At 39.1% G+C, this 21,787-nt stretch overlaps 1 protein-coding gene across 2 annotated transcripts in view; it reads right to left on the bottom strand.

The window, feature by feature from the left end:
* Nucleotides 1-18,272, bottom strand: part of NRK (Nik related kinase) — a 134,848-nt gene extending 116,576 nt beyond the window's left edge. The window contains exons 1-2 of one of the 2 annotated variants that reach the window (XM_058659018.1): nucleotides 17,704-18,272; nucleotides 10,370-10,435 (exon numbers count right to left, since the gene is read on the bottom strand). In XM_058659018.1, the coding sequence (XP_058515001.1) occupies nucleotides 10,370-10,435; nucleotides 17,704-17,760 (123 nt within the window). In that variant the 5' untranslated portion in view covers nucleotides 17,761-18,272. The remainder of the gene's footprint in view (nucleotides 1-10,369; nucleotides 10,436-17,703) is intronic. The other variant, XM_058659019.1, reaches the window with a different exon arrangement.
* Between the last annotated feature and the right edge of the window lie 3,515 nt (nucleotides 18,273-21,787).

Raw genomic sequence — 21,787 nt, 5'->3', positions numbered from 1 at the left:
TAGAGGAAAAAAGGCAAGCAAGAACTCTTGTTGCTTCAACCACTTTCACTGAATTTACTCAATCTGGCCATAATTATATGTGAGGGCTTCTAAAAGTGTGTGGGAAAAAAGCACTAAAGGATAATGCCTATGTTCTATAAAGCCTTTGAAACTCATATGTGTGCATATGTGCACACATCTATAAGCAAGACAAAACCTACTTTTCAGGATATCAGGCAAGGAGGACTTCAGTGTTTTTAATACTTCCCCATCCACCTTCACACTCTTTTAAATCATTTATACAAGCTTGGCCATATAAATTTTTCCTAGAACTGATATATTAGATTTAAGTATAGAAGCTAAGCATAACTTAAGCAATTATGCATGTTTGTTAAGTAACCGTGCAGCTCTCTTCACAGATTTATACATAAATTTCAATATTTCTATAACTGTGCTTTTATTTGATTGATGGGAGGCACCATACTATGAAGGGTTTTTTTAGTCTAGCCTTCGGCTTTTGTCTTCAAATACATAAACTTGTCTTTTCGGGGCCTGGAACAATTGTGTAAGTCAGCTGGGTTAAGTATCTACACAGCAGGTTTGTGTTAAGCCACAGCTTTGGGAAACCTGCATCTGATATGGAGTGCTGGTTCCAGTTCTGGCTACTCTGGTTCTGATCCAGCTTCCTGTTAATGCTCTTTGGGAAGGCAGTACATGATGGTCAAAGCTCTTAAGTTCCTGTCACCCATACAGGGAATCCAGATTGAGTACAAGCCTTCTGAACTCAATCTGGTCCAGCCCTGGCTATTGCGTGCATTTGGGCAGTGAACCAGCAGATGCAAATCTTTTTGTTCGCCCCCTCCCCGCTTTTTCTCCATTCTGCTGTTTAAATAAGCAAATAAATAAATCTAATTTTTAAAGTACATATACAAATATGATACTATTTTTGCGTTACTCTCAATCTACCACATACAGAATTTGGATTGCTCTCCATATATATCTCCAAATTTACTAAGAACATAGTCCTTTTGGGAGTAGAACGTATGTCCTTTTGGGAGTACAAATCCTACACATGACTTCTGCTTTCTCCCTTCACTCCTCTCATATTTGCAACTGCACCTTGTACCTCAATATTTACTGGGAGACAGAAGCAATTTTGATGTAACACAGAAAAAGACAAGTATAAAATTCAAGGACATGGGTTACTTCCCACAGTTGGAGAGACGTCATGACCAAGGTAGAAATACTCTGTTTTCTTCAAGGCCATTAAGCCTCAGCATGCCCCACTAATCTTATCCTCTGAGTTTCAATTTACATACCCTATGCTGATTCTTTTCACTTTCATTTAAAATATCCAACTTCTGTTCTCTTATTGAGGAAATCCTGTTCCTCATTAGAAGCTTCATTAGATTTTCTACATCCAGGAATAATAATAAAAATCCCTACATCCATATTTCCTCCTTTCTTTCAACTAATCTCACTCAGCACTGACCCCTCAAATGAAGAGTCACAATCATATGGAAAATGCCTTCTTTATCTCTGTTAAACATAATCCATAAAAGTGACTACCCTCCAATATTGTCCCATCATTCTAACTAGAGCCTTAAGCACGTAACAATACAGGGCCTGGAACATGGTGGGCATTCAATAAACATTTTTATAATACTTTATTATCACTAATGTTAAACAATAGTTTTATTTAATGGATGAATTCAATGTTTCCTATGCTAAAACAGCCTGAGAATTACTTTAAACAGAACAATCCCTACCCATGGGGAACATTATCACAAGGGGGCAATGTCACAGAAAAGAGGTGCAATCTAGAGCAGGTTATGTGCTTGGGATACTGCACAATGAAGGAACAACAACCTAGTACAGTTATGACCTCAATTCAGCTTCAGCTTCAGCTCCTGCTTTGGAGACTTGTGATGTAAAATGAAATACACAGTGTTATGTGCTTTATGGGCACTCAAGCAATATTTGTTGGCTGACTTAGTTGAGCTATATTTGCAAAATGGCAAGGATGTGAGGAAACTTTCCTACCTAAAAAGAAAGCATTCACAGTACTAGACATTTGGTAGGCAAATAAACAGTATAATTTCAGCCTAAAAGGAAAAATACTCAAACCCCCTTCCAATAAGACTAGTGACTAGGCAACTCAAATGTCAGGAGCATGTTTCTGAAACTTGATTTCAAATATTATAAATTGTATGTCATCAACTTTGAAGACAACATTTCTTTCCTTCCTTTCCATTCCCCTTCCCAGCCTCAATTTCAAATCCAGAAAATGTAACTAATAAACATGAATATCACCTGTCCAGTGAGGTTTGCAAGTAAAAACAATGTGTCAAGAAGTGCTTTTAAGAATAAAATTTAAGACTGATGCACTGAGCAGTGTTTTGAAAAGAAATTTCCATATTCAATGGTGCACTAAAAGAGTGCAAACAAGTCAGGAATTTGCTCGTGACTGTAGTACCACACCTTCATATGTTTGAATTACTCTGGTGATTACCAAGGGACAGATGACTCCTCAAATCCTCTCAAGGACACATGCTTACTTATGATCAACATGTGTGCTTAAGTTTCAGAAAGTAAGAAATTTGGAGTTGTCCTCTAAGTTACACAAGAATTCTACTGTGATCGAACTACAGTAGGCATTTGTGGTAATTAGGTTCTAGACCCAACTATAGAGGTTTAGTCTGCTGTAGGTGAATTGTTTGTGCAAAAATGGTTGTTTCTAACATTTTCTCATTTATTTCTTCTGTCCTCATTACCTGCACGTGACAATGTGAGAGCAGGCGATACAAGTTATGGGTGCAGTCAAGGCCTCATGAAGGTCAGAGAAAGCTTGTTCATTTTGAAAAAAAAAAGTTTTTTGGTTTACCTCAGTAGTATTCTGCTCAATGGAATGGTATTAAATAAAAATAACATATAATGAAGCATCCTTGCCTTCTCCATATGCCTGCTATCCAGTTTTACCTTGACATTAGGTATCACAGTAGTTTCTGAGTTAAATATCTAGTCTTGCTGTCAGAGGGTGAAGTAGAAGAAAGAAAACATCGTGAAAGTCATTTTAATTTGTGGAATATGAAACCAATCCAATTTACAACCATTGTGTAAGCTGGAGAAAGGATTCCAGGATTATTATGAAGATGTTTATAGCCATAGGAATGTAAGAACACAGGTAGCTACATTTTACTGCCATCCAGACACTGTGCTAGGTGAATTACTTCAGAGCCAGAAGAAACCATGGAGATGATCTAGTCTAATAAACTTAATTTTTGCTTGAAGAAATGGGCCCAGAAAAATCAAGTGACGTGTAGTGCCAGTTAGTGGGAGAGTGAGGTTGCCAGTTCCCACTGTGCCATACTAAAGGGTCATGGTCTCTCTTAAAATTTCAATGAAATCATTGTGGTCTCTTTGTGTACATCACTCTTTGGGGAAGTATTTTCCCCCAGTGCCATTGAAAAATAAGCCCCAAACCTATCTTTTTTTTGCTAAGGTGGCCACACTTAGCCACATACTAAATATCCCCTTAATTCAAATGGTGACCCATAAGCTATGAGACTGGCAGCTAAAGGTGAAGAAGAAACCGTGCTTTTTAACTCTACTCAGAAAAAAATAAAGGAAGAGTGATGTGTTTCTCACAAAATGAGAGCAAGAATGAGAGAAATAAAACCCACAATTTGAAGTGAGGTTTATAGTGGCAGGAGGTGGGAGTGGGTGGGACTCTAAGAATCTAATTAGAAAAAAAAAAAGAAGAGAAAGAAAAGGTTACAATAGGAGCATACCACTCAGCCTTCATTTCAATGTGCACAGACCTCAGTAGACAGTTGGAAACTTGTCAGGGAAAGAGGCCTTGGAAACAAGCTGGAAGACATTGGAGAGACTTTAACCAAAACAAACACCAGCAGGGGATGTGGTTGGCAGCACTGAAAAAGCAAAGGACTCTCTGACTCACTCTAACATTAATTTTGAATGGTATCATGCTTCCATTTTGCTGTACATATTATTTAACACAGCATTTTTGTACCATATATATAATATACCTGTAATATTTATATGAAACATTACCACATTTTCTCTACTTAAATAACCTTAAGTAAATAACATTTACATAACATAAATAACATTTTAAATAACATTTAAATAACATAAATAACATTTCTGTATTAGAAAATACAGAAGAAAATGCATGAGAAAAATCCAACAATATCTCATTATTCTTGTCCTGTAATTATTTTCAATCTACATGTCTTATCATAGCTGTAAATATGATGCATGTGTAACAATGAATACTCAATGTTTTAAGTAGGCATGATTCTCTGTTGCTAATTTCAAAAATATTGCTTTACAGAACAAAGTATTGGCTAGATCTTAATCTTTTTTACTATTAATAGTACTGAATTATTATTTTTTAATTGGCATCATGACAGCAATAATTGTCTCTTAGCAAGTACTTACAATACTCCAAGCATTATGTACAGCTTTTAAACTTTAGTAAACCTCCGAAGTGAGGTATTACTAACTTCATCTCGGAAACAAAAAATTATATTCAGAGGTTAAGTGACTTGCTCAAGGACATAGCTAACTAATGACCAAGTATATACCACTCAGGTCTACTTAAAGAAGCCCTCTCTTCACTACAATATGTTACTGTTCTCCTGCAATTAATATCTGTATGTTTGTTCTATAACTGGGATGTTTATTGTAGATTTCTAGAAGCAGAATTATTGGAATAAATACAGTGAACATTTGAATAGCATTTTATATACTCTAGATCATTTTCCATGAAGGTGGTATCAATACACACCTTCGCACACCTGTTTGCAGAAAGAAATAAATTATAAAGCAAAAAGAGATACAGTCATGGAGTGAAAGGGGGAAATCTTTGTGGTGTAAATAAACCATATTCTTCCTTTAGACAGAAATTTCTACTGTAAAGATTTGAAGGTAAGGAATATTCTCTCAACTCTGAATCTGAATAAGGACATATAAATTTATTAGGAATTATAAATGCAAATTGGGAACATGGTATATAAGTAGATCTTCAAGAAGATGCATTTTTACTCCTGATGAGAAGTTAAAAAAAAAAACCACACTTTCAACCTACCAAGAAGAAAAAGCTGAATACTCTACAAAAAAAAATGTTTCTTGAATCCAGGGAGAATTTCCAAAGCAGTCAAGTAGCCTGGAGTCTGAAGAAAATAATGCATCTACAATGAGAAGCTGAGACATAGATACTGGCTTACTTATAGAAGTAGGGGGGAAAAGTAAGCAAAGCAAGTATATGGAATTCATCTCGGTATTAACGAAATCATAAAGGCCATGTGTGAGCTAGCATTACAGCACAGAATGTTTGAGAATACAGACACAACAGACACACAGATTCTTCCCCATGGATTTGAATCATAGACCTAGTAGAGAGGAAAAGTCTCCTTCATGCGAAAGTCACGAAACAAGGTCCAGTTCCTTTCTTTCCAAGGAATAAAAATATTAAGCTCTAGGGGAAAGGCAGTAGATCCTGTTCCATCTAAGCTATACTGAAGACCTGGAGAAGGGCTAAAATACAGATCCGGGGGAAAGGGAAGAATTAACAGTGGCCCCAAACAATTAGAAGCATCCTTCTACAAGCAGGGTGTGGGAAGAATAACTAAGATAGTGCCACTCCAATGAGCAAAGGACCCAGGATCTGGTAAGACTAAGGCTTAATCAGGAAGAGAGAACTCCCTGCCCCAAACCACCAAGGCAATTAGTATTTAGCAGGAAGCAATAACAGTATGCTTTTAAAAGAGGACAAAAACATGGAGAACATTTCTGAGGCACAAATACACAGGTTTGAAGCAAGTTCCCACAAAAGCACAAGGGAACAGAGGAATCTGAGGCTGGTAGTGAACTGAAGATAATCATAGCAAAAACATAACCCACACATGGCTTATTTCCTTATCAGACTGACTCAGCCTTCCACATTAACAATGTAGCTGAATTAGTGTGCCCATGGCAAGGCATAAGTATTATTTACTTTACTCTAATGTTCTATACACTCTGGCAATGAAAAAAATCATATTGAGACATATTTAAAAAGCAAGGACAAATCCCACTCTTAAGGGACACAACAATTCACAAAACCAGTCCTAGAGATGACTTAGATGTTGAGACTATAATTCAACACAACTATGATGAGTATGTGAACAGCTTTATTGAAACTATGAAAAATACACATGTACAAATGAGGGATTTCTGTAAAGATCTGAACTATAAAAATGTCAAGTGGAAAGGCTAGCAATGAAAAATAGAAATAGAGTTGAAGAATGCCTTTGAGGATCTTATCAGTAGGGTTAAAACAACTGAGAAATGAATCATTCAAAAATAAAGCTGGGGGAAAAGCGATCGAACTGAAACACAAAGAGAAAAGGGTAAACACACACGTGCACACACACACATACACACAGACAGCTTTGAAGAGCTATGGGATACTGTCAACTTGTCTACAAAAAACATTAAATTTGATTTCCAAAAGAATAGAGCAGAAGAAATTCTTGAAGAGATAACAGCCAATAACTTTCTCCAAATAATAAAATAAGCCAAATCAGGTATTCAAGAGGCTCAGAGAACCCTCAAAGATCTGTAATTTTTACTTCTGATAAATACCCTATCAACACACACTCTCTCTCCCTCTCTCTCTCCACAAACAAGGGATTCGTTTTGGAATAGGGATAAGTCCCTGCTTGGGATGTCCACATCCCATATCAAAGTTTCCATGGTCAAGTCCCACTTCTGGTTCCAATCCAGGTTCCTGTTAATGTACACACTGGGAGGCAGAAGGTGAAGAGCCAAGTAATTTGTCCATAGGGATAGGACTGTGATGTAAGGAGTTAAGCCAGTGCTTTCAATGTTGACATCCATTATCAAAGTGCTGGTATGAGTGCCAGACAATTAGGCCTCCAAACCAGTTCCCTGTTGATGTGTTGGGGGAAAACAAGATGGCCCAAATACTTGGGCCCATGCCACCCATGTAGAAGACCAAGATGAAGTTCCAGGATTGTGGCTTATGCCTAGACCAGCCCTAGCCATTGAGGACATTTGTGGAGTGTGATGCAGTGGCTAGAATCTCACTCTCTCTCTCTCACTCTCTCTGTCTCTCTCTCTCTCTCACACACACACATTTCATATTTAAATTGTTGAAAAATAAGCAATTTAAAATTAATCATAAGGATTATAAAAAGTGCAAGATAAGAATTACAAAAGACTTTTTAAATTGTTGAAAGAAAAAAGGAACTGTCAGCTCAGAGTTTTATACACAGTACAGTTTCTTCCAATAATCAAAGTGAATTTTTTTTCACACAAATGCAGAGGCTTCAGAAGCAGAAACACTGGACCATGGGGAAAGTAACAAGAAAGTTCTTTATTTTAACTTTTTCATGCCATGAGATAAAAACTCTTATAAAGAAATTGTTTCCAGCAAAATCCAACATGAAAGGTAAATATGAGGGTCTTTTTTTCTTATTTTTAATTATTTTTAAATACAGTTGAGCATTAAAATAAAAAATAGTAGTAATAATTATAGAGGAAAGAATGAGTAGACTGGGTAGAGAAGTGTAGTTCTTTCATAACTTTGTATCAAATCTAAGAGCAATGTGGATGCAACTGTAACTCTAGTACACCAGCTGGGATACCAGACAGTGAAATAAAACAGTATTATTTGAAGTTAAACTCTGATTAATTTAAGATGTATTAAATATCTTTGTTGCAGTGATAGTTAACATGACTATATTTATGTGTCTAAAACTCAGAAGTATACAAAAAGGAAATGAAATCTGCATATGAGAAAGTGACCTATAATCTCATATTTACAGTAGCATGGTCTATAATAATAGCAAAGACATGGAAACATCCAGAAGCCTGTCTAAAGAGAAATGGATAAAGAAAATGTGGTATATTTACTTTATGGAAAACTACTCAGAATGGAACTCAAGCATTTGTAACAAAATGGTCCCAACTGGAGATCACTATGCTCAATGAAATAATCCAACCCCAAAATGATAAATATTGTATGTTCTCTCTTATACAAGGCAATCTTCATGAAAAATACAAAGTCAATAGATATATAGGTAAACATGTATATAAATATATTTATTTAGAGGAACTGTATCATGGAGACAAGTAAACCATGAAGTAAAGATACACTGCAGTCTGCATCTCTACTTAAAAAAACCAGACTCCCAATGAAACTGTTACATATATCTTGACAATAGGATACTGGACATTTAATCATTGTCTGTAACTACAACATAATGATTACACTTAAATAGCAGAATGATGGACTGTTCTTGAAGGACTATACTATTGGTGAACATAGGCAAAAACAGTGGAGGAAGGGGTTGAGGAGGGTGGAAGGGAAAATCCTTGACCCTAAGGCATTGTATCATGAAAAATAAAAAATAAATAGTAAAAAAGACTTAATTTTACCAAACATATATTATGCATCAACAAACACTGAGTTTTAAGAAAAGGAAATTCTCATGCACCACTTACCTTTTATACGTACATGAATTTTCTTTTTATGGCATTCCACTTCTGATGAATGATGACAAGAAATCTTTTTTCTGTGTTGTCTAATCTTACCTTACCTGGCTCTGAGGCTTTTACTTATAACATCTAGTTGAAGAAGGCTCTATACCTTCAAATCAGCAATATACATACACAAACACCCACATACCCTTGAGGAGTTCAAATGTATACAGAGCCGTGGAGATTGCAAATGAACCATAAAGAAGAAGAATACCTTCTGTATATATACAAAAGTGACCTAGATCTCATAAATGCTAATGGATCATTCAATATATGATAGAACTGAGATAGTATAAACTGTATTCAAGCTTCTGAGTGGTCTATAGTTTGCTGATTCTGCTAATAGGTAAGGCCAAAATAGTTTGGAAAAATTCCATGCTTTTGTTATGAATACATTCTCTTTGTGCCCTATATTCACTAATGTTCTTACTGATTTTAGGATCTGTCCACATGATATTTTTACTATTAAGCTCTTTGCTAGATGATGCTTTATTACGCCATGTTTAAAAAAATCATCCTCCACTCCACTTATGAATTAGAAAAGCCCCTTCTGGCTAGATGTAGCCCTAGATATACAAGGCTTGGCAAGCAGAGGGAACTCTTATTTGAACTTGAAAGAAACCCCTTCCTCCAGGCTTCAACTGTTATTCCTCTACACAGCCCACACACAGAGGGTCTGTGATGAGCCTGCAATAGGATCAGGGTAAGTACAGTACCTGGGTTTTGAGGGACAAGACCAGGAGAGAGGAATGCTGCATATGTGTGGTGCCTTACATAGTGTACAAGACTGAAGAAGAAAGTCAACTCTCTGTGTTAGACAGCACCCTAAGAGCACCTGGTCAAGGTGCTAGTGCTAATCAGGCACTCTAAGTCAACCCTTCACATTGCTCCTGCCTCTCTCTATAATGCATTAATGTCATCCTCTATAATGCAGTTTTGCCTAGCTCCCTCATACTGTACCTTTTAGTACCTGTTTAAGTGTCAGCTTCCAGGGAATGGGAGATCAACACTGATTATTTGATGTAAATGAAGTGTCCTTCCCTGCTCTGTGCTTTATACCACTAAAGGTGCTCTTTCATATAATATATTATAATCACAATTATATTTGTATGCTTAAGGATATAGGGGGTTCCCAGAGCTCCCCTCCAAGACACACATTTTTGAACAATAAGCCCACAAAGAAGAACCTGGTCTTTTATCACTTTATTTTCAGAGATCACAGTTTCTGGTAATAAGATAGTTGGTACTTAACAATTAATCATTAAGTAACTGCAGGCTTTTTTTGTTGGAGTCTTCAGCAAACTTTGTCACAGCCATGTACGCAGTATAAGAATGTTAGGAAACGTTTCCCTTTATGGCATTCAGTTTAAAATTGAATGTGAGAGGTGGAGGAATCCACCATGGGGGAAGGGTATGTGGAGGGGATGGGGGAAACCCAGAGCCTATGTAACTGTCACATAATGCAATGTAATTAATAAAAAAAAAATTGAATGTGAGTAGTTAGAATGATATGAGTATATAATATAACGTGATATTTTTCTTTGGCGATATCTTTAAGAAAGAGTGCTCCTTTCTCTTGCGAATTTATTTGGTTTCTGCTAATATTTATTAGGTATGTGTTGTTTCATTATAGATTCATTAATAAATTAGTGTTGTAATAAACAGTAATTCTTAGATGTTGCTTAGATACCTTAATTTGATCACTTTCTCAAAGTGCAATACTATGTTTTTCATTATTTGATGAGCTATGTGAATGTATGACTCACAATTGCAGATTTTTTAAAAGTTAAGATTGAATAAATAATATAACTCTATTTACCAAATAGATTCTGCCATAAGTCCCAAGGCCAATGGTTTTGTCCAGCGAGAATATTCCGGTTGGATCCTGCAAAAAGAAAAAGAGCGTCCATCTTCTTGAGGAAATTCTAATCTGTCTTACTGCCTTAGAAAATACAGAGGAAGACCCAAAATGTCATAAAAACCTAACCCTTGTCTGAATGAAGTCATTTGCAAAACATAATGCCATGAACATAAAGTACTTCAGTGATTAGTTACCATGAAACTGTAAAAAATATACACAATGAATGAAAATCAAGGCAAAATCATATTGTAATTAAAACAGAACTAAAATAGAATTTTAAAAATTTACCCATTAAACAATCAAATTACTCTTTCAATGTCTACTTTTCGAATGCTAACCAGAAAAAGTTCAATATGCAGCAATGATGTTTGAATGCAAGTCCAGATGACTTACTTATACCTAGTATAGCAATTGTACAGAAACAAAATGTAATCTCTTAAGTATGAATAGCGAAGATAAATCACAATGCCACAAAAGCAGCATTAAAAAAAACCCACTAAATCTGATCTTTACATCAACTGAATACTTTTTCATGACAAAAATTGATGTGCTCTGTGAAGTAAGCCTAAATGTGTTATCACAAAAATACATGTGTAACGGTAGAGTGTTGTGTATTCATTCTCCAAGTTATCTTTCCTTTAAATATAGATACCCCTTTCTTGTTCAATACAAAACATGGGATCTTGTATTTTATCACTACCTGAATTCAGAAGTATATTTTTCTAGTTTAGAAAAGGAATATATAAATATGGATTGATGCCAATTTATACACAAAGTGGTGGGAAAATCATGGAAATGTATGTCTTATAGAAAGCACATTTTATATAAATGTTGTTTAATCCTGCTTGAAAATACTTTGATCACTGTAATCAATGCAAGCTAGTAAGAAAACTTGCAGTGCGCCATCTAGAAGAACTCAAGCATAGAATCCTTAATACTGGTGTGATATTTGTGTAATCTAGCAAAAACTATCATAGAAAAATGACACGGCTCTGGGATTCTGCCAGCCAAAAGTAATCAGTTGGACAAGAGTCAGGCAACTTGAATTTTAGCCCTAAGTCCGCTGTTAATTAACAACATGATTCTGGGTAAGTTACTTACTTTCTCTGAGATTGAGTTTTCACTTATAAAAAATGAAGGTTCTGTTAGAATTAGATAACTGGGAAATAATCTTGGAAAAAATCAAATTTTAACATTCTGAAATCCTGATTTCTCCCCTGGATTTACACATCCATTATGAAACAAAGCAGCAATCACACTTAGTCCAAGTGATTATTTCAGCTAATGCCTAGAGAAAATTATCGATAAAAACAAATAATTTAGGGGATATATTCCCATGTGAAAATGTAGAATTCACTTAAAATGATAATTTTTTAAAATCATGAACTAAAACTTATTTATTACAGTGCCCTTGATATTAAATGCAGCGCTTTTGTTGTAACTGATTGAAAGATATGTAGGGGAAGTTAGCCCACAAAGGGGTTACTTAGGACTAGCTTGACAACTTCATTGATTTAGCATAGTTCTTTGAAGGGTATTACTGGGAGATTTATTTTAGATATCATTATCGATAGAGAAATAGGCTCTTGTCATCTATCAAACCTAAACATGTTAATTCCTATTAGTACATCATTCTTTGCTACAGTTAAGGCTGCATTTTAACTGAAAAATAAAACATAAGAAAATCACTTTGTTATTTGTATGATATTTAGTTTTACTTTTTAAGCACAGGAGTCATAAATGTGTTTTCTTTTGCTAGTCCTCATTAACACAAATATCTTGCTCCAATTTGAACTTAGATATTTAATAATCAAAAGAGACAGAAAGGAAAAGAAATGTAATAAAATACCTGCATGGAGGCCTTAGTTTCACTCTTTTCAGGCTATCAGAGAACTTTTCCAGTTAACAAATAGCTAAATTCTTAATTATTCTCATGCACATACTTAATAACATAATTTTCTTCAGAAATTTTTCTTCTGTTCGTACAGGCACTTCAATTTGGTATTCATATATCATAAGGCTATATTGATTTCACCAGTTTTATGTGGAATTCGTTTTGATTTTTCCTGTGCACACTAGTATCTGTCAAGACTAAATGACTGTAAAACTGGGAAAATGAAGGGGAGGGGTGGGAAATGCTCATTGCCAGGCTGCTAATATGCAATTACTCATACCTTGACGTACACTGAAAGCAAGTTTGTTCTGAAATTTTAAGGAAGGAAACATGGAGGAAAAAAAGTCACCTCCCTTTGGTCACTGTAAAATGAAAGGTCCATACCACAGGCTTTCCATAGTTACTTGAACCTCCTCTCTGCCCTTCCACCGTGAGACAGGAAAAGCAGAAGAGGAAAGATGTCTGTGTGTATTACTGCGAGATCAGTTTGTAGATTATCTACAGGGTCTTGCATGCTTTAGTGGCCCATCTTGGTAAAAAGAAAAAAAAGCAGCAAAGGAGAAAAGCTAAGTTATAAATATTTTCTCAGAAAGAATAAAAACCTAAGTCTTAAAAATATTTTTTGAGTCATAAACTGTTAGATGTTTTATTTTTATTGCCTTTCCCCATATCTAAATTACCTATTGCAAGTTTGAATTCCTTGCCTGAAACCTCAAGTTTTGATTTGTTTCTATCTTCCGAATACTAAGGGGTAGGGGAAAGAATGAGTACCTCAATGACTCATTTTAAGAAGGGACAGGATGGGGAGGAAATAGGAAGTAAAAGAACCACTAGAAGGCAGTGTTTACTGGTCAAGGGATAGACTTTTCAAAGTAGAGGCTGAGCTGATAGAACCAAATATGGCAGCGATTTAGGAGTAAGGAGAACTGATAGGAGGTCAACATAGGTAGCAAGAAATTTCCAACTTAGTAAAGGAAAGTGAAAAATGGTATTCCAGTAGTAAAACTGCAAAAAGAAGAAAAGAGATGCCATAGTACCATATTACCCGGAAGGAGATGGCAGAGGCTGTTCTTTTCATTTTAACATTAGAACCAGTGATTTATGAAAATAAATTATGGAAAGTGAACCTGAAAATGGTGGATTTGATGAGGTACATTGCTGGAGTAAATTTCAGACATGGTTAGAAAAACGGAGTCCACAATCCAAGCGGATAGTTTAGAAAAGAACTATTTCTTTACACCAGCACTTCTCCAATGATGGACTGTACAGACTCTCCCTATGTAAGAATCTTCTAGAAAAGTGTGTTAACTGTAAAGATTCCTTGGGCCTACTACAGAATAATGAAATCAGTTTCTTGGGAGGGGTCCCCAAGACATCTCCTCAGAAAATTCTTCATTCTTACGCAGTGACATATGAAAACCATGTCCCCAGAAACTGGAAAAAATGACTAAGAAAATGGATTGAAGTACAATGTCATGCTAGCGAGATCCTTTGCATGTAATGGAGGATATGCTGAGTATTTCAATCCTTGTGGATTTGAAGGCAAAAACTGCTTCCAAACAGGAAGCTAAGGGACTTAATCAACTGGGAAGTTTCTTATGACCGAATGTGGAAAGCAGACTCTGTCTGGGTGGTAGCAGACTAGGAGAACTGGCAGTTATATTTAAATATAAACCTAATGTAATTCAAATACAGTTTTTGGATTATGTGCTATTTCAGATCACCTCTGTTACTACTGTCCTCAAGGGCTGTCTAATCCTGACCCCAATATAGATTAGGACTACACATGGCAGTGTCAAATACCAAGGCCACAGCCCTTAGGAATGTCATTACCACACTGGGCACAGAAGGCAGAGGGGACAATCATAATTAAAGACATGCCAGATTCAGATAAGAAATAGTTTCCATCCTAAGGATTGAATGACACAGATGTACTAGGAAAAAAATATACATACATATGTTTGTCTGTACACACACACACACACATATATATATATACAACCGACATTCAAGGAAAAATAAACATACTTACACATATACATAATGTATACATTATCTGTATATACAGTTATATATATACACATTTGTTTATACTTATATAGAAAAGAAACACACCTAGGTCCCTGAGTATTGCAAATGGATAATGCATACATATATGTATGTATAAAAATAATTCTCTATATAATGATATATTAAATCACATTTATTACAATTTTTATGTATTAAGATATAAGGCTTTGCAATTTTCTTTTCAAAAGGGATGGAAAAACCACAAATCTCTGTGCTTTCCCTTGTTTTAGCGCCAGTACAAAATATTTACTCAACAGAAAACTGAAAAAAATGCAGCAATCTATTAACAAACATAATGGAGTTAACCTATTCCTTGCTGGTGATAATGTTGACTCCTATTTCCTGCCTAACTTCAGTACACTATGCAATAGTTATACAATTACATAAAAGTTAAAATCTTTAATTGTAAAAGTTATAAAATTATCTCACCATTTCTTGCATAATTCCCACTCCTGCTGATTAAGCTTAAAAATAATATCTGTTTAACAACAAACAATATCGAAAACTGCCACTTTTTAAAAAAAAATCCCAAATTGCAAAATAAGCTTGTCCTCTCCCCAGGATTTCTGCCATGTGGTCATTTGGCTGGCCAGCTCTACAAAGCGCATAAAGTATTCCTGTTAAACTAGATCCATGTTTAATTACTTTTCTATAGTCCGCAAACTTCTTTTTGTCCTTTTCAGAGATTCACAGTTTTAATCTGCCTCCAATAACTAACTGTTGCCAAATGGGTTTGCTTGGTGTTGGCAGATGCCAATGTTCTGACCTTCGCATAAGTCCTACTGAGGCTAATTACTGAAAGGAATATTAGCTCATAAAAGTCTGTTTGCTTTATCACCTCATTTTGCATCAAGATGCAAACTTGAGACAGCTGACTCAGGTAGCTCTTCTCTATGTACTTCTATTTCTTCAAAGTCTCAGAAAATCAGCCGAATTTTTAAAAAAATCACCAATCATTAAAATACACCTCAGAGACCAAAACCACGACTATGTTCACATCTCTGAAAATTCTATATAGAAGAAAGCAAAAGCATGGGCTGCTTTTCTGTATGATCACTTCGTGTTCAGGGTGAGAAAAATTGTGCAGAATTTGCTCGGTTAGTGAACGCCTCCACAATGAAGCAAAGTAGCTCCTGTATAAATATCCAGAAATTGTTAGATGCTGTGAACTTCATGAGCCTTTTAGGAAGTCTGTATAATGGGATCAAACATGAATGGCCTGAAATCTTGTGTGTTCTCCCCACACCTCTCACATCAAAAACCAACAATGTTTCTCTCCTCCGCTTCCTCCCTCCCCCATATCCTCACCCCAATCCTCCTCAAGAAAACCAGTATTCCGCTCAACTGCAAGGTGAAGATTGCAGCCTTTCTGAAACGGGCTCTCACCAACTTTTACATCCAGGGCCCATGACCAGCTCACTCAGTCTGGGCTGTTTCCCCCACTGTGTGTGTGTGTGTGTGTGTGTGTGTGTGTGTGTGTGCGCGCGCGCGCGTGTGAGAGAGAGAGCGAGAGAGAGAGAGAGAGAGAGCGAGCGAGCGAGCGAGAGAGAGAAACTTTCTTTCTTATTCTCCCTGGGTTTGTAATTCCTTGTCCTATCATTTCTATGAGGTCTTCCCCATTTCTCTCTTTATAGTCAATTTTAGAAAGGAGCTTATTTCAGTTTACCTATGTGTAGCTTCATTGTATCTAACCTAACTGTTTCAATTGTTGTTGTTATTCTCTTTCCCCACCATACAAAGAGAATGTTGGAAAAGAGTAAAGGTTCATGGTTTATGTTACACTTCTATTTGGGAGCAAATCTAGTTTGAATATGAAGATTCTGTTCAGAAAGGAAACCACCAATTGAGGCATTTTATTCCGGAAATCTCATATATCCACACTGAAAGAATTCTGGGTGCATAAACTCTGGGAAAGGATTTCATTTTTTCAAAGTTCTGTGAATTGTGCGACTTAAAGTCACATCAATAGTTGCCTTTGGTAATATTTGTGAGGCACCCTGTTTGTACTGAGATGTGTGTATGTGTGTGTGTGCACGCACATGCATGCGCACAAGTTTGGTTAATCATCAAGAACTATATGCTAAAACGCTACCTATATGCATCACCAACCTCTCCCTATATACACTATTTTGCTGTAAACTTATATAGGTGAAGTATTGGGAATGCCCCAGTTTTGAGCAATGCAGGCCTCTGTCATCAGTAAGAATAAAATGTTTAAATGCCATATATATGTATGCGTATATATGTGCGTGTAAAATAAAACTGAGGCTATGTAGCTTTGAATAGCTGTGTAACCTCAAGGTTAATATTTAGCTTTTCCCAAAGTAAGGAGGCCAGTGTCCTGCACTGCAGTTGCCTGGCGATCATTCCAGCACGGTGCCTGCTTGCTTCCCTTTCAGAGTCCAGGGGCCCTTCGCATTCAAGAGGGGGTGCAAGTGAAATGCCAATCTAAAAAGGGAACTTGAGAAACGGATTTGGGTGTGATCCAGTATCAGCCAGAAACCAGATGCCAATGAAATAAACGGTGCTGCTAAAATAATACGTCGACTAATAACCATGGCGATAGTAGCTCACCAATCAATTACAGCTCTGGTGGAAAAGTTGGGCATTTGAGAAAAAGAGAAGTCACAAACGAAAATCACGGGGAAAGTTAATCTGGAGAGCTGGGAAGGGTATTGCTTTTTTTTTTTTTTAATTGGGGTGTGCAGAATTCACTTCTTTCCCAAGCAGACGTCGAGTTCCTATGCTCCCGCTCCTGTAACTCTAAATCAGGAACATTGCTCTGGCGAGAATAAGAAGATTTTAGAAAGTAGTTTAGAAAGTGAGAGAAGTGCCACTCCAATAAGTTAATTTTCTAGCCTTCTGACATGTAAAAGTCACCACGCGACGAAACTCGTGGCTGGCAAAAGGAAGCGAGTCAAGGGGAAACGGGTTCCTGGGGGGAATAATCATGCTCTCTGAAGCCATGCGCTTTGGGGGGCCTCTCCTGGAACCCAGCTGAGACTGGTACCCAAGAGACTACTAGCCAAGGACCACACTTAGAAAATGCCCCGCACTCGAGGACTCACAGTAACCCACTGCCACTTTTCCCTCCCGCCACCACTCCGTGCGTCCTTGCCTTTCCGTGGAGTTTGGCACAGCCCCAGGGACCAGGGGGAGCCTTTCCAGAATACCCGCACGCTACGCGCAACTCCCACGCCTGTGGGCCCCGTCGAAGTCCCAGCCTCCCTTGGCTACAGGGCGTTATCTCCCTCCCCTGCTCAGACCCTGCAGAAAAAACCTACAAGAGCCGCCGTGGAGGCGCTGGGCGGGGGGCGTTTCTACTTACCGGCAAGTGCCCCAGATCAGTGACCTCCTTGTCTCTCCAGCCTCCAGGTCCTGCCATGGCTTCGAGAGGAATAGGAGCGGGCGACCAAGTTGGGCGCGCTCGGGGAGAGTCCGCGGGGGACGTGGACGGAGGAGTTGTGGCGGGGAAAGGGGGGGGAGGGAGAGGGAGAGGGCGGGCGAGAGGAGTGGAAGGGAGAGGGGTTGGTGGTGCTGGCTCAAGGAGGGAGGAAAAAGTGGAGGGAAAAGAGCCCGGAGTGGAGGGAAAGCCGGAGTTCGAGAGGCGGGAAAGCAAGTTTGGCTAAGGCTAGAGGAAGAGTTGGTAGCGCTGGTCCTCGCGACGGAGCAAGCCGAAGGGGTGCTCGGCAGCGAGCGCGCAGCGTCTGCCCCGGCAGGGTGCGCCTCTTTCAGGGTGGGGAGGGGGGCGGTGCGAGGCGAGGGGCCGGCGGGCGCTGCAAGGGGATTGGTGCAGCGTCACGTCGCCAGGTGGGCAGCCGCGCGCAGGGAGACGCAGGCGAGGGGCCCTCGGGCCAAGGAGGTGCTGAAGGACTATAACGGTCTGCAAACGGCCTCCGCGTGGCCTCCGCCGCCCTCCCGCCCCCTCCCAGGTCCGCGGCTGCGTCCGCAGCCCCCGCCCCCGCCGGCCAGTGTTCCACAGGAAACTTTTCTCCAGGCAGCTGCCAGCCCCGGAAAACCGGTCCCGCTCCGCGCCGCTCCCAGTCTGGGCCCCACAACTTTGCCGCAGTCCAAACAAGCCCCGTTCTCCCTTGTCTTCCCAAGAAACACTTGTGACTTTTTTCTACTTGTCTGTTTTTTTTCCCCTCCTTTGAATACCGCTTCCAACCCTCCACCCCCGACCATCACCACAACACACACTCTGAGTTTCTTTTTGCCTCGGTTTGCAAAGACATCAGCAAGTTCGAGAAGCAAGCAACTAGCAGTCAGGTTAGGGACCAGAGCTTGGCGAATCCCTGTGTGAGGGAACGGAGGGTTCGAGATCGCCCCGGGGCTGCCACAATTCAGCCTTCGAACCTGCTAGTGGCCCTGGGCAGGGCAACGCGGACCAAGAGTCGCTGTGAAGTCCCTTTATCGCGGGCCGCTACTCCTTTGATTCTGGGCTAATTGATGGCAGACCCAGCCCGCTAACTGGCAGTCGCACCTGTTCACAGGTGCTTAGCTTTAAAAGACACCGAGAGCCTGCAGTTTCTGCTGCCCTGGCTTCTGAGTTTACAGATGCCACATTCGCAAAGCGCAACGTTGCGGCGTGCTTCCCAGTCTTCGGCAAATCCACTGGCTTTCATTCATTCTCTCATTCATTGCGAAACCTTCTCAATCCCCTCCACGCCCGGCGCCCCAGAGCACAAGAGGGTCCCATGTACAGATTCGGAAGAATCTTATAAACATTTAACCTTGAAACTGAAGGCTCCCCTTGGGGCGTTCATGGGGAAGGGAGTCTGTGTGTAAAAAAGTAACCACACTTGAGGCTTTTGCATTGCAAAACGGCATTTTAGAAAATGTCTCACTTTAGAAAGCTGCTTACTTTCCCTGGAGCAGAAACGGCTTTCTGCGCACCGGAGCCCTTAGAGTCGGAACTCCATGTGGAAGGGTTGTTTTCCTATTCTTCTTATGCCTCATTGGGGATCTGCACAAATAACTTGCCACTACTCTTGAGTGGAGTATTTCTGACCCACTCTTGCAACTTTTGTATTTCTTCCCTTTGGATACTGATGGATATTGTTTATTTCGTGTCTGTTTCAACACCCGCATTTGACCTCTTTACATTCCTCAACCTCTGGGAGTCCTTCAGCTCTGTTTTACCCACAGCCTGTCTGAGGAGCTAAAGAAAGAGAATTCTGCGGTAAGGAGTGCGGAGGAACCCAGCCACCAACTCTTCTACAGCAAGAACTTGGTTGTTCTGGACCGAATTTTCTTGTTGATTCACATATGATAAGCACTATCATAGAAATTATATTTTCCACGGATTCCAATCTAGACAATTCCACCACACATTATTGGACCCCTTTAAAAGCAGAAATTAGAAATTTCTAGATGATCATAAAACTCTTTTTGATCTTCCTCGGTTCAGCCTGGAAATCAGCATTTCCTAACTAGAGAAGGGCAGATGAGTTGGTGAAAAGAAATTGACACTTTCAGGTAGACATCTAGATATTAGTTTTTAAAGATCAAGCCATGGAATTAAGAAATATGGCATCCACAGGGACTCTGAAGAGAACCTTGGCTAATGGGAATAAGTGTTCTTAAGGCCAATAGATTTAAAAAAAAATAAACAACAATGCGGTTTGCTGAATGTAGGGTGTGGGAAAGTGTGTCCATGGCCCCCCAGTGGCAGACCGTTTTAACCTGTCTAAGGGGGCAAGTCCAAACTGGGCCAAAGAATCCAGGCTAGTTCACAGGGCTGTCCTGTTGCAAGGCTCTGTGGGAGACTAGCGGCTTGGTTGACTCCATAAGGATTAGTCACATGCCTGGTGGGATAGCCTGAGAAGGTGGAGAGCAACCTAGATGTTTAACCAGAATGTGACAAAGTATCTATACATTTTTACACTTAATATGATGTTGGGGGGGGTGGCGGGCGGAAAACAGGCATGGAAAGTGCCTTGTAAGCTGGCATTAGGAAGATTTTTGTGGCTGGCTTTGGGAAGTTCAGTCCCACTAGTCTACCAGAAGGCAAATAGATGGCCTCCAAGAAGGAGGAATCAAACCCTGAGCACAACCTTCAAATAGAGCATATTTTTCCAACTTCAGGGTATCTTCACCTTACCCCTTTCACACCCACCACTGTGTGTGTGTGTATGTGTGTATTTCTCCTCATGACTTTTTCCATGGTCTCAAAATTCATAAAAATTAATACTGGCCTGGGCATGATCCAGGAACTGGTCAAGCTGTGTTTTCCTCACAAGTGGCATATCTCTGCCAACATGACAGGTTCTGTATTTTTCCCACCACTTTCTCGAGCCGTTTGTAGTTTAAAAAAAAATCCTTTGATATTTCTTAATATGTGCAATGCATCAAGTGCTTTTGTATATTATCTCATTTAATTTTCCCAAATCAATTTCCAGGTTCTTAATTATTATCCCCATTACATGGACAAGTAAGTCGAGACAGAGAGAGATGAAGAAACTCATCTAAAACCTCACAACCAGTAATTGGAGGAGACTGGCTTCCAAGGCAGGCAGTGTGACTGTTGAGCCCACTTGTCAATGACCACTGAAGGACTGGTGAATATTTTGAGACTGTGTGAAGAGCAGCCAAATTCAGACAGGCCTCAGGGTAAGAGAGATCAGATGACATTAGCTAGGCTCCTGAGCTATCCAGTTCCCCATTCCCCCTTTCAGCCCTCAAGCCCTCCTCACAGAAATAACATGGGTTTTATAAAAAGAAGTGGAACCCAGACACGACCTTAAAAGTAACCACTGATCACCAACTGGATCACCTGATAAGGAAAAATCATGGGTGTCAAGCCTAAGCAACTTCCTGGAAAATAAATCCAGCCATGTTCAGTGTTTTAAAAAGTAAAACTCACTCCTGTTCCTTCCAGAGATTTTTTTTAAGGTGTTGTCAGGGGAGTGGTCTGGGAACAAACTTTATTCATTGAGGACCTGAAGGAGACTGTGTTTGTGAGAAATCGTGCTTAACAGAACTGAGATGCTAAATAGCAAGGTTACAGACAATTTGCTCAGTTGGTAGAATTTACTGCAGCCATGGTGCCAAGGACATGGGTTTGATTCTCCAGTCAGGGTGTACTTCTCTATTCTTTGGCCTTTCATAGATCCTCCACCATTGCCTGTGTGTGTTAACTGGAAAAACAACTTTGAGGTAAGTACTTCCATCTTTGTACACGAAGAACTATAGACTCGTTTTTATGTTAATTGCTAGTCATACTTTGTAGATACTACACTGCAAGGGCATGTGGTTTTTTTTTTTTTTAAGATTTGCTCTATTTTTATTGCAAAAGCAGAATTACAGAGAAAATGAAAAACAGAGGGAAAAATCCATCTGCTGGTTCACTCCCCAGGTGGCTGCAACAGCTAGAGCCAGGAGCCTCTTTCAGGTCTCCCACATGGGTGCAG

This window comes from Ochotona princeps, chromosome X (assembly GCF_030435755.1).
Source record: "Ochotona princeps isolate mOchPri1 chromosome X, mOchPri1.hap1, whole genome shotgun sequence".
Taxonomy (NCBI): domain Eukaryota; kingdom Metazoa; phylum Chordata; class Mammalia; order Lagomorpha; family Ochotonidae; genus Ochotona; species Ochotona princeps.
The sequence above is the reverse complement of the archived record's forward strand: the minus strand, read 5'-3'. Positions and strand labels throughout refer to the sequence as shown.